Source organism: Cicer arietinum, chromosome 7 (genome assembly GCF_000331145.2).
Source record: "Cicer arietinum cultivar CDC Frontier isolate Library 1 chromosome 7, Cicar.CDCFrontier_v2.0, whole genome shotgun sequence".
NCBI classification, from domain to species: domain Eukaryota; kingdom Viridiplantae; phylum Streptophyta; class Magnoliopsida; order Fabales; family Fabaceae; genus Cicer; species Cicer arietinum.
Genome location: NC_021166.2, coordinates 2,569,717 through 2,585,556, shown reverse-complemented (window position 1 = coordinate 2,585,556; position 15,840 = coordinate 2,569,717). Strand labels below are relative to the sequence as shown.

The window sequence follows — 15,840 nt, the reverse complement described above, 5'->3', positions numbered from 1 at the left end:
AATATAGTGTTTATATGCACATAATAACAAATCTAATAAAATTAATTTAATTTATTTATTGTTTGATATATAATATATAATTATAATAAAATAATAAATGTATCTTTATAATTTGTTTAATTTTTTTTCTTTTAAAATAATATTTATATAAATTTTTTATAAATAAGTAAAAAATATTAAAAAAATATAAATAATTTTTGAAGTAATAAATATCATACACAATAGTATGTTATCTTACATCTTTCATCAAATCATACAAGTAAAATCACATACAATAATAGGACTATTAGATAACAACTTAACATATACAAGACGTTCAACATCTTCACAATATTAAAATATGTACATGCAATGTGACATATATAATATTTTATCTGGTGCAGCAAAACGCTCTTATTATGTTAACTACATTTTCTTCAACTCATTCATAATATTTCTTGAATCATCAAACACATATTTACCAACACCTAAATGATTTGCAGCTTCACTTAATCGTTCTGAACTTTTTTCAAGTCAATTCCCAAAAGTTTTTTCTAACTTATAAATTTATTAGCAAAACAATATATGCTCTATTGTTTCTTCTCTTTGATTGAATTTTCATTTGATCATTTGATCATTGAGTAATTTCTACTTCAAACTCCTCATTATTAATTTGTTTTGTCTCTTCTTTATCTATCTCCGAAGTATTATTAGGAGGGAGAACGATATGTACAATATATTTGTTTTGTTGTTGTGCCTCAATATCTATGTCTAACTGTTCTTCCATTGAGCCAAGCATTTCTCTCCAAATAAAATTGTCTAAAAGACAACAAGCATTTATAATGCGAATTTCAGTCTTGATCGGATAGAAAGACCGGCTCCCCCGTTGCATATTTAACAATTCAAAAGTTCTTTCTAACACATTTCTTGCCGTAGAGTGACTCATATTTAAAAGCTCTTGATTATTCGACGATGTATACCTCTATCTCCATTCACTTCGATGATAGTAACACCCTGTATATGGGGCAAGAGATCCTTCGCTATGTGTATATATAGCCAACATCCACAAGATAATAATAAACTATAGTAAAATAGAATTGTCATGTGGGAACATGTAAGTTATTTCTCCTAAAAATGATATCCATCAACACAAAAATAGAATATTAATACATCATAATATATAACATAGATTGTAGAGAAAAATAATAGTTATTGTCTATAAATTTTAAAAAAAAAAATCAATCAAAGTTTATTATTAGTAACTATATAAAAAAACAATTAACATAAAACTTAAACATAAAAAATGATAGAGAAAAAATGACAAAAATAAACAAACAAAAAACAATAAATTTTTTTTTTAATCAAAGTTTATTTTTTTTAACATTTCAATATAAACATAATCAGAAAACAATTAATAATTTTTATCTAATTATGTAGAATAAAATAAATCGAAAAACAACCAAAAAAAACATCAAGACATTAAAATCAACAACATTAAAACAATCATAAAATCAGATGAATAATAAATCCAGAGACATAAGAACTTATGAAAAAATCAATTTAACCTCTTCAATCATAAAATCAACAACAAAAACAATCATAAAATCAGATGAATAATAAATCTAGAGACATAAGAACTTATAAAAAAATCAATTTAACCTCTTCAATCATAAAATCAACAACAAAAACAATCATAAAATCAAAGAAAATCAAAAAATTATTTAATCAGCATAATAAGAAGAAAAAAAAAATTAGAGCAAATATAAAAAGAGTGAAAAAAAATTACCTAAGAGAGCGCTGGCGGTGGAGAGGAGAGAAATCACTTGAGAGTGGAGAAAGGGAGAAAAAACGTTAGATAGAAAATGACAAAAATGAATAAATATATGTTAACTTTTATCAGCTTAAAAAATAATTATTTTAACCTACTAGAATTAGAAAATAAAATTAGCATCAAATGGGATTTATATATATACCTATATCATTTCACTCAATTTGACGTGGATTTATATCTATACCTATATAAGAATTTTAGTAGAGCTTCACATGCAACATCTAAGATAATTTCATTTTACTATTAATCAAATCTTTAATATCATTTCATGTATATTAAGAACAATATTTTATAATTCTGGTATATATGATATAGTCTTTCAACTTAAATTCACAAATATTATATAAAAATAATCTAATTGTTATTTGTAAAAAAAAAATATATTGTTCACATATTTATTAGACATAACTTTTAAAATAAGTTTATTAAAAATTAAACATTTATAATAATTTAAGTTGTAATTGTAATTGACGGTAGATATAAATTAAATAAATTATAGATTATACTAAATACCCATATATACCAAGAAATATATGTACATTTTGATGATTTCCTCTAAATAGTCTATAATAATATAAGTTTAAATATATTATTAAAATATTTTTTCACTCTCAATTCAAAATAAGAAAAGAAAGCCCTTGGTACTTAGTAAGCAATTATGAAATAAATTATCTTTAATACTTAATATATATAATACGTCCTCTAACCAGCTATTTGATAAAAAGAATTGTTCTCTTATCAATATATATAGAGTCTTAAAAGAGATTAATCTTTTAAAGATATAGAGAGATTAGTCTCTATAGTGTATAGAATATTATTTTAATAATTTTCTAGCAGCTTTGCTTTAACGCACAGTTTTCCATTTATAAAAAGGTTCAAGAAATACAAGTAAAACTGAAGTTACTCAAATCACTACAACACAAACCCGTATATAACACAATTTTTTGTTATATATTGCTCCGAAGAAGTGAATGATAAAGATTATGCTAGAAGGAAGAATGGAGATTATTTATTTGACTAACCATGATAACTGAATAATATAATAGTATTATTTTAATTGAGAGAATATAAACTCAAAATAAAACAAGTCCTCGAGCATCACAAGAGAAGGAGAAAACAAAATATAGCCAAAAACAACTTGCCGAAGAAAAAAAATACTATATTTTATATAGATATATATATATATTCCGGCAAGTCATCCTTGGCTGCACTCTATTTTCTTCCTCTTCTTCCGTGTGAGTTGAGAGAACCTTACAAAAAAACAATTATGTTCTCCAAATATGTGTTGGAGTTTTATTGTTAGCTAGGTTGGGTGGTGTGTTTATATACGCACTAAAAAGTATTTAGAAAAATGTTCGAGTAATTATGACCCTTGATCCATTCGGTACCTCATTCTGACTCATCCAATTTCTTAAAAAGGATAATAATATTTCGATATAGCTGCCACTGCCACACATATAAGGAAAACTGCCACGTGCCACTTTGTCTCCTCTCCACGTTGTTATCTCTATTTTTATATACATATTATATTGTAAACAAATTTCTCAACTCAACTCATTCACGAATCATCTACAACAAATTAAATTGTTTTATTTTTCTAGTGTTATCCACTTGTTAGCTTGCAAATAGCTAGAGTTCTACATGGTTGGTTTCTATTCTAGTAGATCCTCTCCCGAATGACTCAAGACTCAAAAATGTCATGCTATGTGAGAATTCATACATATAACTCGAGGTTTTATTTTAATTGAATTGTTTTATCAGTTACATTTTGTTATAATTTTAGATTATCAAGTCTTCATTCTTCAGAATAGGAGGATTAATACAAAAAAGTAAAATAAATTAGTTTAAATTTTTTAAAATTTAAAAAAAAATTAATGTTTGATATTTCACATCTATGTTTTAGAAATTAAAATAAATTATTTTAAACTCTTAGTTTAACTAATATAATTAAATCTGACGAATTCAAATTCGAGTAAACAAAAGAATATGTTAAATTATTTCAAAGAACAAGTGTTATGATAAATGTTTTATAGAATTCATATTGTTAACTCTATTAATCAATTGTATTGTAAGAGTGAGATATTATTATTTTTAACTATGAAAAAAAATACATATTTAGAAGTATGAGATCTTTATAGGAATAAAAATTATATATGTACTTGTATTTACCACAAAAATGGTATTCCTTCTCAAAAGAAAAATTTGTATCTCTTAAAAAAGTTTTTTAAAGTTTTGAATTGAGTATAAAATACGTGACAACTAATCACAAGTAATAAAATTGTGACAAAATATAAAGAACACATACTTAGATTGAATTGAAATGTCTTTTGATGTACCAAAACCATGTATTATATGTTTTCTAACAAAAAAAATATATATCGTTAGAATTTCCATTCAAGAGAACACATGCTTCAAAATAAAATATTATTATTACCAAAAATATAGGATATGCTAAAATAGTATTTTGTTTACACAGTTCAAAATATTTTGACCCAATAAAAATAAATAGAAAACCAAATGCTATTTTTCCACCAATATTCTTAGCAACACATCCAACAATAAAAGACACATATAAATAGTCGAAATATATTTTAACAGCAGTAAACAAGAGAGACATACGTACTCTCAATGCAGAAGAAGTTGAAGTCTTTTGTAGTAATTTTTTTTTATGTTATTAGATTTAATATCATATCTTTGCTAAAAAGATGTATACAATTGCTAGCAAATAAGTAAATGACAGCTAGAACCGAAAACAAATATCTCTACTATCATTTTTTCAAGTTGTGATACGTTACATTATTTCAAAGAATGAGTGTCATGACAAATATTTTACATAACTCATATTGCTAACTCTATTAATCAATTATATTGTAAGAGTTGGGATATTATTTTTAACTATGAAAAAAAAAATATTTAGAAGTATGAGACTTTTATAGAAATAAAAATTTTATATGTACTTGTATTTCCACAAAGATGGTATTCCTTCTCAAATAAAAGATGATAAAAATTCTTCTCGAAAATGAGAAGTTGATAAATTCAAACCAAAAAAATTTCTCAAATAAAAGATGGTAAAAATTCTTCTCGAAAATGAGAAGTTGATAAATCAACAAAAAAAAAATGTATTGAGTAGTAATGTAGGATTAATTTAGAAGATTTTGGGCAAACATTATGAAATAATAATGCGTTATGAAATAATAATCTGAGATTAATTTAAAAAAATTTAAGTAGACAATATAAAATAATATTTAAATAAGAGACATAATATAAGATAGTGAATAATCTATAAAATTTGTGAAAAATAAACAATAATAAAAGAAAGTTGACACATCTGATGTTTATTGAAGTGACACAAATTCGATTTTATGACGTTCTATCCAATAAAATATCAACATATAATCTTAAAGTTTTATTTTAATATATTATAATACATATCTCTCGAATTTGCTTGCAATATTACTATTGTCCGTTGAACTTAAAACAAGACTAATTCATTCTTAAATCTTTCTTATCAACTAACAATTATTTTAGTTCAATTCTATCCAAAAAAAAAAAATATTAACTCGCGTGAATTTATGATACAAATTTGACCTAGCATATTAAGGAATCAGAGCCATTAAAAGGAGCAAAATGCAATTGACATGGTATTATAGAAATCTGTATAGTTTTTAACATCAATGTGTACTACGAATAATAATAATATACAGCGAAATATTCATTCATACATATATAATTTAAAAATAAGGAAAAAAAAAACCATAATGATCCCCCAAACAATTTCTGAAAGGAGTGATTCCCCTGCTCCTTATTTGGAGCCAGTTTCCCTATATCTTTAGCTACAAAATAAAATTAAAAAAAGGAAGATTAGTTAAATGATCAATATTTAACTTGCCTAAAAAACTATCTTTGAATTAATCCGAAAGCTCCTTGAGAAGCATCAGAAGAGAGCTGCTTGGTAAAATAAAGGTCACATTCATCATGTTGTGTTCACATCAACTAACTCTTCAAACTTTATATACATGACCTATTGCATGATCAAGATATTTCCTTTATAAATTATTAATTTAAAGATTGTTATTCCATATATATCAAGATAACATAAATCTTCATACACAAGCTTGCTGACTCTGTTGCCTATTCTGTAATGATTTCTGATAAACCTCCTACAAAACTACCACCCCCTGAGTGTCCATGCTTGCTACAGCATTCCTTCATGTAACTCTTACAACATCCATTTACTTCTCTCTTGTCCAAACTAATACAAGCATGCACAATTGAGGACTCGATGGATTCCTTTGAAAACTCCTCATTTCTACAACATGTGTTGAAGCAGTCTTTACGGGAATCGTTTTCTTTGTCTGCTAAACTTGAACAACCGTGCTTCGAGGCTGATTCATCGTGCTCGTGCTCGTGCTCGTGCTCGTGCTCGTTGATGATGTCAATGGATATTTCGCCTGTCCCATGCTTCTTAATATCAGAATGACAACTTGATTTTTGATGATGAATGACATGAGTGGCTCCGTGATCTTTCAGGTTTTCATGACCATGGTTTGAGTGGCAATGCTTAGCAGATTGATGTCTTTCTTTTTTACCACAGGGATTGAGATGGGAAGGAGAACCAAGAGAAGTGCTGTCATGATGAGTAACCATGTTAATATTTTCATTGTGGCAGTGTTTTGTCCCGTGGGACTTATGTCCCAAACAATTGCCGTGACTGTTTATTAAAGCTGCATCAATATCTTCAGTATTTAGAATCAAATTGTGTGACTCTGAACAACACTTGCTTTCAATATCATGCTTCTGGACTCCATTATGATTCTTGTCACATTTTCCATGATGATGGTGATCTGATTCATGTAACTCTTCACTTCCCTTACATTGACCGTGATTCTCCGTGATTTTGTGATGGTTAATACTTCCATTTGGATTTGAAAGGCATGGTGGGTGCTTTGAGGAGCATGACTTGGTGGCACACTTCTGGGGCTGAGCCTTGTCTGAGCAACAACTCTTATGGCTATGATGTTGATGTTGATGCTGGTGCTTATGTTGATGATGATGATGAGAGGGACTCCCATTAGTGTCACCACATGTATTTTTGTGGATATGATGTTGAGTGGATGATTTACAACTTTTTCCTCCATGCTTGTGTCCTCTTTGCAGAAGTAACATGCTGTTTAAGATGACCAACAGACATGTTCCAACATCAGCAAGAACTGCTGCCCAAACAATTGGATGACCACCAATGGCCAAACCAAGAATTGCAACTTTAGTAATGACGGACAAAACAATATTTTCTATCACTTTTCTTTGAGACTTTCTAGCAAGCTTAATGGCTTCTGGTATCTTCCTTAGATCATTTGACATAAGAATTATATCGCCGGTCTCACTTGCTAGTGCAGAACCTGAAATGCCCATTGAGATTCCGATATCAGCTGTAGCTAATGCAGGTGCATCATTTAAACCATCTCCAAGCATGGCTGTTGGACCTTCCTTCTTAAATTCTGAGATGATTTTTACTTTGTCCTCTGGCAAAAGTTCTGCATGGACTGATTCCAGGGCATGACCTAGCTGTAGATGAAATTATTATTACCTTCAGTATCCAACTTGTCCATGGAAAGTAAATGCTAACACTAGAACCTATTCAGACTTCTACATATAGATAAAGAAATGGCCTTGTGACATCTTACAAGACTAAAAGTAAGTTGAATTCAGTAGTCACAGAACATAAGTTCTCGCAAGGTTTGAAAATATAGAATCTTATACATGAATATAGCCATATTAATTCACCCTGGTAACAACATACTATAATATAGCTATATTATATTCATAAGGGTTTAACCCTACCACACAGCATCACACACAAACACACCTGTTCCTGTGCTTGCACTGCAGCTGACTGACAATCTCCAGTGAGCATAGCAGTTTTGATTCCCAACAACTTTAACTGTCTTATTGCCTCCTGGACCCCTGATCGACAAACATCAGATAAAGAGAAAATTCCAACAGGGGTTGGTCCTAAATATATGTAACCGGTGGTTTTCCCTTCATGAACTTCACCTTGTAATGTTGGAACTTCTACATAAAAACATCACAATAAACATTTCACTCAGTCTAGGAAAACAGGAAAAAAAAATTAAGGTATTGACTTCTAGAGAGAACAAGGCTCAATGGTTATTAGATAAAACTAAAAGGGATGGATGTTGAAACCAGTTCTGATAAAAAAAGGCTTTCACCTGTCTCAGACCCTGCTCTTCTGGCAATTTTTTTGTTTCCTATGTAAAGAACTCTTTCATCAATTTTTCCACAGATTCCTTCTCCAGGAAAATTTTCAAATTCTGTCACCTTTTCTGGATTTGGTTTAATGGAGAGAGACCTTCCATGATCAACTATTGCTTCTGCCAATGGATGGCTTGACTTGCTCTCAATACTTGACACCCTGAAAAGTTATGTTAGTTAAGTTTCTCATTTCTTAGCTCAAGATCCAACTATCTATTTAATCCATATTCAAAGTAGGCATAAGAAATTTTCTAAGAAGAAATTCCATCACTGTTATTTACTAATGTGTTTCCTTTTATTTTTATTTTTTACAAAAATTAAATATACACTGCAAAGAAAGTTGTACCGAAAAAGATGTAGCATCCTCACCAGTAGAGCAATGTGTTCAAATCAATGTCATCTGAAAGAGATTGAAAATTTGTCACCACAAATTCACCCTTGGTTATGGTACCCGTTTTGTCAAAAGCCATGACCTTAATTTTTGCCAGTGTTTCAAGAGAATGACCCCCTTTGATGAGAAGGCCAGATGTAGCTGCTTTGGTATAAGCACAAAAGGTTGCAACTGGTGTTGAAAGGATAAGTGCACATGGACATGCACTTACTAAAACAACCAGTGCAAAGTGAAGCCAATATTTCTCGTTGTGTAATTTTAACAGAAGTGGAATCACCGCTACAAAAGTTGATATGACTACAACAGCTGAAAATATTACCACCAAAACAATAAGACCATTGAAATTCAATGCAGGTAAGCATCAACAGAAAGATAGAGTTAGATTTGTATTTAAAGTGTTTGATAATTATAAAGTGAAGGCATATAAAAATTTACACAAAAATTCAATAATTCATCGTAATATTACTTCTTACAATATCTACACAAATGTCTATTATAAAGAAACATAAAATTTGTTCCCAATTGTCAATCACTATTAAGTTATCAGCATAATGTCTTAATGCAGGTATTAGTATAATTACTCTTTTTCTCAATAGTATTAGTAATGCCATTCAAAATCAACTCCTTTTATCTGTGTTCATTTCATCGTTAACAAGAACATAGTAAAGACTTGCCATGAAATTACTTTTTTAGGCTCAGACAAAAGTGATTAAAAACAAATAATGAAAATTTTGACTAACCTGGGGTATAAAACACTGCAAACTTGTCGATCAACCTTTGAGTACTGGTTTTGCTGTTTTGAGCTTCTTCCACAAGCTTTGCCATTTTAGCCACCACACAGTCTTCAGCTAATGCAGTAGTCTTCACACTGATATAACCTTTAAACCAATGAAAGAAATAGAAATTACAAATTAAAAAATCAATTTTATTTATTTATTTATATCTTTACTAGTGCTAGTGGAGAATAAAAATTTACCATTTAAATTGATTGTCCCAGCCCATACAGTAGAATCTTTTTGTTTGGCTACAGGGTATGATTCCCCTGTCAATGTTTTTTCATCAATTTCACAGTTACCATCTAAAACAACTCCATCAATGGGTATCACCTCCCCTGCTTTAACTGCCAAAATTGTGTTTATTTTCACCTCATCAGCATCCACAACCTCTCCTGTTTCAGCTATCACTGCTTTTTGAGGAGTCATGTTCATCAACGATGACATCACTGCATTTGCCTGGATGCAGTAAAGCAAGTTTTGTTTTACTAGAATTGAAACAGAAGACCCTACTAAAGAAATAATAAATAAAGACCTTGTGGCTGGCCCTTGACTCTAGCCATTCTGCAATTGAGTACAGAAAAACAATGGTGCCGGCTTCCAAATAATCCTCCATAGCAATTGTCCCAATAACTGTCAGATTAAAATGAAAACAAAAGTCAGTGGAGCTGCACATCATTATTGGCAAGTTAAGGAAAACTGAGGACCATTAAAAACAGATCTAGCTTGAAATCCAAGAAACTAATATAAGCAACAAATTTCTAACATTTACTTATAACAAAAAAACACTTGGATAATGAGTCAATGTTATAACAATATCTTTACTTAATGACTAGAAGATAATTATGCACTAATTACTAGCCCTTCACAACACAGGTAACTACACTAGTTACTACCAATTAGTAATTCTGTCTCTTTTCTGTAAAAAAAAAAAAAAAAGGTAATTCTTTTATTGGTGGTATATGATAGAAAAAGGTGGAATAGAATGATATAAGATCGATAATTAATTTATATAGACTGTCATTTAAAAGTGTTTATATTGTCAGTAATCGCAACTATTACATTATTAAATATATTTGATTTTTACCATGATTATTTCTAAAATCATGTCTATAAATGATTGTGATGTACTAATAATGTAAAAAATTTATCCTAAGAGTGCATAGTACATGACAATTAAATTCATTCAAAAATATAATTAATTTATTTCATTTCACTCACCTCATTCTTTTCTATATCATCAATCCAAATATATCATCAATCCAAATATACCATTGGGATTGTGAATGGCCAAAGTTGGTTAGGGACCTAACTCGATAGTGTGTGTGAAAATAGTTTAACAATATTTTCTCTTCAATTAAAGAAAGAGCTTATATAAAAAATATATGTACACTACGTATCTCTTAATGAAACTATTTACTCATATATATCTCCTAGTTAAAGTATGATTTTGTTGCCATCATGAGAATGAGTTGTCTTATTTGATTCGTTTGTTGCTCACTCTCCATAGAAGAAAACATTAGTTTACATCTTTGTTGTATGTGACTTCACATGTTTACATAGTAGCTATGCTAGGAGTAGGAGATCAAGTTTGTCGCTTTCACATATATACTCATGAACATAAGTTACCTACTTTTTAGTGTTTACCCACCCACTGGCCACTGCTAATTAAAAGTAGAAAGCCAAAATGGTGGAACCTCCTACGCAACACAAAATATCATGTGGAGTGTGAGCTATTTTATGAGCAAACGCCAACAATTATTTATTTCCTTCTCGAACAAGGCATGTACCAATTAGTGGGTATATGCATCTCTATCCTCTCTTTTTTTATGAAATAAATTTTGGACTCTATCGGAAGACTTTTACACAGTATTAAATATTTTAGATGCAGTGTTCTAATTTAAAAAATTAAAGCTTTAATAAAAAAATATATAATTTTAATAATGCAAAAGGTAAAATAAATTATAAATTAAGATGAACAGTTTAATAAAAATATAAAATAATCTCAATTTAACTGCTAATAGAAGAAAAAGACGGAAAGGACGCTTAATTTTTATTAATAGTATTATAATTATAATTGGTAAAATGAAGTAGTTGCAGTACGATAGTGTGAAAAAAATAATATATTACTCCACTCTCTATGGATTTTTCCTTATTTATTTTCACAAGATATCTTTCAATTTTTCATTTACGTTATTTATTTCTTTATTAAGCGTCCTTTTCCGTCTTTATTTTTCATTTACGTTATTTATTTATTTATTAATTAATTACGTTACATTTTTTTTACGATTTATAATGAATACAACAATAAAAATATAAATTTATTTTCTCATAATAAAACAATTAAAAGTATTAAATAATTTAATATTATTTAATTAAGAAGATTTGATTGATATATAAAAAGAAAAGAGAGGTAGTATAGTTTAGGTAGGAATGCAATTGAATATACCTGCTATGATGACAAGAATGTTGATGTCAAATCTAACGTTCCGAATGGAAACAATAGCTTTCAAGATGATCGGAAAGGCACCGGCGGCAACAGCTCCAAGGGCAAGAAATTTCAAAGGAAGATACACAAATTTGAGAAACGAAAGCAAAAGTAGCAAACCCGAAGCAACTGAGTAAGGACTTGGCCATCTTTTTTCGTGCTTTTCGTCACCATACACTCTAATATTCGCCTCTAATCTTGCTTGATTCAGTGCCTTAACTGTCCCCACAAATCAACCAATCAAAACACTTTACTTATTTTCACCAATCCTTTACTATTTAAGATGTAAACAGGACTATTTTTCTTCTTCTTTTTTTCAGAATAAAGAGGACAAACTTAAAGGTCATCAAAAATAAAATTAAAATTACTCTTTACAATTAATGTTATTTTAATAAATAAAATATTTAATTCAAAATAAATATTATTTTTAATTTCTAATATAATTTTCATTATTTTTTTATTTATCCTTTAATAATTATTATACATACAATTTATAAAATATTATTATATTTTACATTAATAATAATAAAAAAATCTACTAACAATTAAGATGAACAGTTTAATAAAATTATTTTTTAATACGTATGTATAAATCTTAAACGACATTCACCAATACTACCTAACTTTGTATTCATATATTCCCCCAGTTTTATATTTAAGCAAAATAAGATGATGCACATATTAAGAAATCAACTAATGTTTATTGATATTAGAAAATAAATAAATCAACTTTTAAATTACTATTAAAATACTTTGTAAATATAAATGCATTAATTATGATATTAAAAATAAGAGTAGAGAAATTTAAATTAAATGAAGAGTATCATGAAAAAAAAATATTTACTATAATAAAAATTATTTATATTTTAAATTATAAAAGATTTTTTTTCCTTGTATTCAAAATGAGGAAGTATATCATAGTGGACAAATACTACGGGGCAGGTACTTTTTTTTCAACTAACCACCGACATTTTAACTCCACAACATATAGAGAATAAACCAAAAAAATAAAAAGAAATGATAATACACATACATGTAATAAGTAATTTAATACAGTCAGGGGTGGACAAACTACCGTATTAGGTCCCAAAAAATTGATTTTATAATTATACTCAATGTATAGTTATAAACTTATATAGTAAAGATTTCTTTTTTAAAAAAATTATAAATGTTAAGGCATTTTTTGTGTAAAAAAACGCATATTTTTAGGAAAATTTTATTGGGACATGCATTTGTTCTGAGCGTTTAGAATAGTTGGTAGCTTCACATCACTTTCATGCATTTTAATTCGTTCATCAATCTTTATCTTAAAAAATATATGAAACTTTATTTTTTGGTCCAATAACTGATAAAGTAAAGATAAAGGAGTATTTCCATTCTGAGTCTAACGTGACATGATGCCTACAAACAATTAATAACAGAACAGATAAATTTACTAAAAATATCAATATTTTTTTACGAACGAAATGGTTATCGTAATTTTGTAAAATGACGTTCTTATTTCATAGAAAAAGAACAAAAGATGACAAAGTACGTCACAAATCAAAAGCCAACCTCTTTTGTCCTTACACTTTGCATCACCACCAGCGTTTAATAATAATTTATTAATTCTATGAAAAGTAAAATAATAATTAAATTTTCAGTCAAAATATTAAAAAAAAATTAATAAAAAATTCTACTTAATGTGAAGTCAGGTAAGATAGTATCACCGTTTTCTTCAAGCGTGGAACCTATGCGTTCCGAGCGTTAATAATTTAGAAAAATAATTGATGGCTCATCAACATATTTAGAGAAAGAAATAGACAGAACGAAGGTAATAGATATAATATTATTAAATAAAAAAAATATAATCCAAAACTGTCATTTAATAAACCGCAAAAAAAGAATGCTGCCCCATGTGATGAACAGTTTTTGGGTGACAAATTGATGGTAGTAGTATTTTCACAAGGATGGCGATGTGTGAAATCATGAATAAGGCATTTACAAAATGAAATTATAACAAGTTTTAAAATAACAAAAATCGATAAAGAATTAGAAGTAGTAAATTACCAATTTGAAGTTGCGAAATGACAAGACTGTCGTGAACAACGATAACGGTTCGTGACGGTACGATGACGGAAACCTCTTTGATTCCTTGAAGAGGTTTGAGGATGTTTTCAATTAGTGGAACCTCCGAAGAACAGCACAAACCCACGACATCATAGTAACTCTTCTGAAACTTTGACATCTCTAGTTTTTGTCGAAAGCTATGATGAAGGTGAGGTGTATGTATCAATTGAAATGACCTGCTTAATGAAATTAGTTTTAGAAAACTGTTACAAGAGAAAGGGGAAAAAAGCTGCAGGTTGAAAATGTGAAGAGAAAAAGAAAGAAACGGTTAAGAGAGTTGGGGGAAAAGAATAAAACCTTGTTTACACGGAAAGAAGGAAAAGAAGAAGTTGATGAGTATGAGGCGGTGATTAGTGGAGGATTTATGTAAGTAAACTCTCTTGAGTGGAGTATAAAATAGACCGAATAAGTTATGATGATGATGATGCACTTTCATTCGTGCTAGGACCCATCTCCAATCCCACTTTTTTTTTTTTATAGTATTTTTAGTATTATATATTATTTTAAAATAAAAATATAATTGTAATATTAATATACGTAATCTTAACTTTTATTTAAATACATTCATTTTTTATTTTTATTATATTTTGTTCTAGATGAAGAATATTATAATAATAATTCTTTAAAAATGATAATAATTCATAATAATTTATCTAGAATGTAACTTTCGAAACGTTGTATATAGTTGTCAAATTAAGACCACATTGTCAAATTTTAAATATATTTTTTAAATTAAATTTTAAAAAATTGACAAATAATTAAATTTAAAATTACTTTAAATTTTAGATATTTCAATTTTAATCAAACAATTGTATAAGATATATTTACTTTTAAACTACATACAATTTTAACTATGTACCATTTGGATATACTTAATAGATATTAGATGGTATAAAATAATTTTATAACAACCCTAATAAGGCACAATATTGTCTCTTGAATTAACTTTACAACCAAAGTTTTAAGATAATAGAAAAATGTTGAATTCTTATCATTAGTGTAAAACTGATATTTTTTTATTTTTTTTTAATTGTAGCTTTAGTTCTCTATATTTACCAATTTACAAAATTAGTTTTTTTATATTAATATTTTTGGTATTTGTTATGATCTTTTAATTAAAAATGATAATTTGATATATTTTAAATAATGTGGTGTATAGTAAAAATGTGTAGAATGATTAACATTTATAAAATTGCAACAAATTCTCTAAAAAATTATTTTTTAATTTTATATTGAAATGACCTGCTTAATGAAATTAGTTTTAGAAAACTGTTACAAGAGAAAGGGGAAAAAAGCTGCAGGTTGAAAATGTGAAGAGAAAAAGAAAGAAACGGTTAAGAGAGTTGGGGGAAAAGAATAAAACCTTGTTTACACGGAAAGAAGGAAAAGAAGAAGTTGATGAGTATGAGGCGGTGATTAGTGGAGGATTTATGTAAGTAAACTCTCTTGAGTGGAGTATAAAATAGACCGAATAAGTTATGATGATGATGATGCACTTTCATTCGTGCTAGGACCCATCTCCAATCCCACTTTTTTTTTTTTATAGTATTTTTAGTATTATATATTATTTTAAAATAAAAATATAATTGTAATATTAATATACGTAATCTTAACTTTTATTTAAATACATTCATTTTTTATTTTTATTATATTTTGTTCTAGATGAAGAATATTATAATAATAATTCTTTAAAAATGATAATAATTCATAATAATTTATCTAGAATGTAACTTTCGAAACGTTGTATATAGTTGTCAAATTAAGACCACATTGTCAAATTTTAAATATATTTTTTAAATTAAATTTTAAAAAATTGACAAATAATTAAATTTAAAATTACTTTAAATTTTAGATATTTCAATTTTAATCAAACAATTGTATAAGATATATTTACTTTTAAACTACATACAATTTTAACTATGTACCATTTGGATATACTTAATAGATATTAGATGGTATAAAATAATTTTATAACAACCCTAATAAGGCACAATAT

General features: G+C 27.8%; 1 protein-coding gene and 1 long non-coding RNA gene across 3 annotated transcripts; both read right to left on the bottom strand.

The window, feature by feature from the left end:
* Positions 1 to 215: 215 nt before the first annotated feature.
* On the bottom strand, positions 216 to 3,208 carry LOC113787626 (uncharacterized). Its single transcript, XR_003474139.2, has 2 exons — positions 1,766 to 3,208; positions 216 to 1,107 (listed from the first exon to the last, which is right to left on the bottom strand). It is a non-coding gene; the product is annotated as an uncharacterized lncRNA (long non-coding RNA).
* Positions 3,209 to 5,423: 2,215 nt separating this feature from the next.
* Positions 5,424 to 14,286, bottom strand: LOC101505376 (putative inactive cadmium/zinc-transporting ATPase HMA3). Of its 2 annotated transcripts, XM_012717947.3 has the most exons (10): positions 14,142 to 14,286; positions 13,785 to 14,020; positions 11,697 to 11,954; positions 9,783 to 9,880; positions 9,451 to 9,706; positions 9,215 to 9,352; positions 8,453 to 8,780; positions 8,041 to 8,243; positions 7,677 to 7,882; positions 5,424 to 7,375 (listed from the first exon to the last, which is right to left on the bottom strand). In XM_012717947.3, exons 2-10 carry the CDS (start codon positions 13,960 to 13,962, stop codon positions 5,942 to 5,944), a joined length of 3,099 nt encoding a protein of 1,032 aa, XP_012573401.1. In that variant the 5' UTR covers positions 13,963 to 14,020; positions 14,142 to 14,286; the 3' UTR covers positions 5,424 to 5,941. The 2 variants fall into 2 exon arrangements, with proteins under 2 accessions (XP_012573401.1, XP_012573400.1); XM_012717946.3 differs by lacking the exon at positions 14,142 to 14,286 and having other exon boundaries at positions 13,785 to 14,135.
* Between the last annotated feature and the right edge of the window lie 1,554 nt (positions 14,287 to 15,840).

Excerpts from the sequence above, each read along its gene's own strand:
- LOC101505376 (XM_012717947.3), bottom strand. The coding sequence starts at position 13,962 with ATGTCAAAGTTTCAGAAGAGTTACTATGATGTCGTGGGTTTGTGCTGT. Across the intron at positions 8,781-9,214 it reads TGCAGTGTTTTATACCCCAG|CTGTTGTAGTCATATCAACT; the intron begins GTTAGTCAAAAT and ends TAATATTTTCAG. Across the intron at positions 8,244-8,452 it reads TTGAACACATTGCTCTACTG|GGTGTCAAGTATTGAGAGCA; the intron begins GTGAGGATGCTA and ends ATAACTTTTCAG.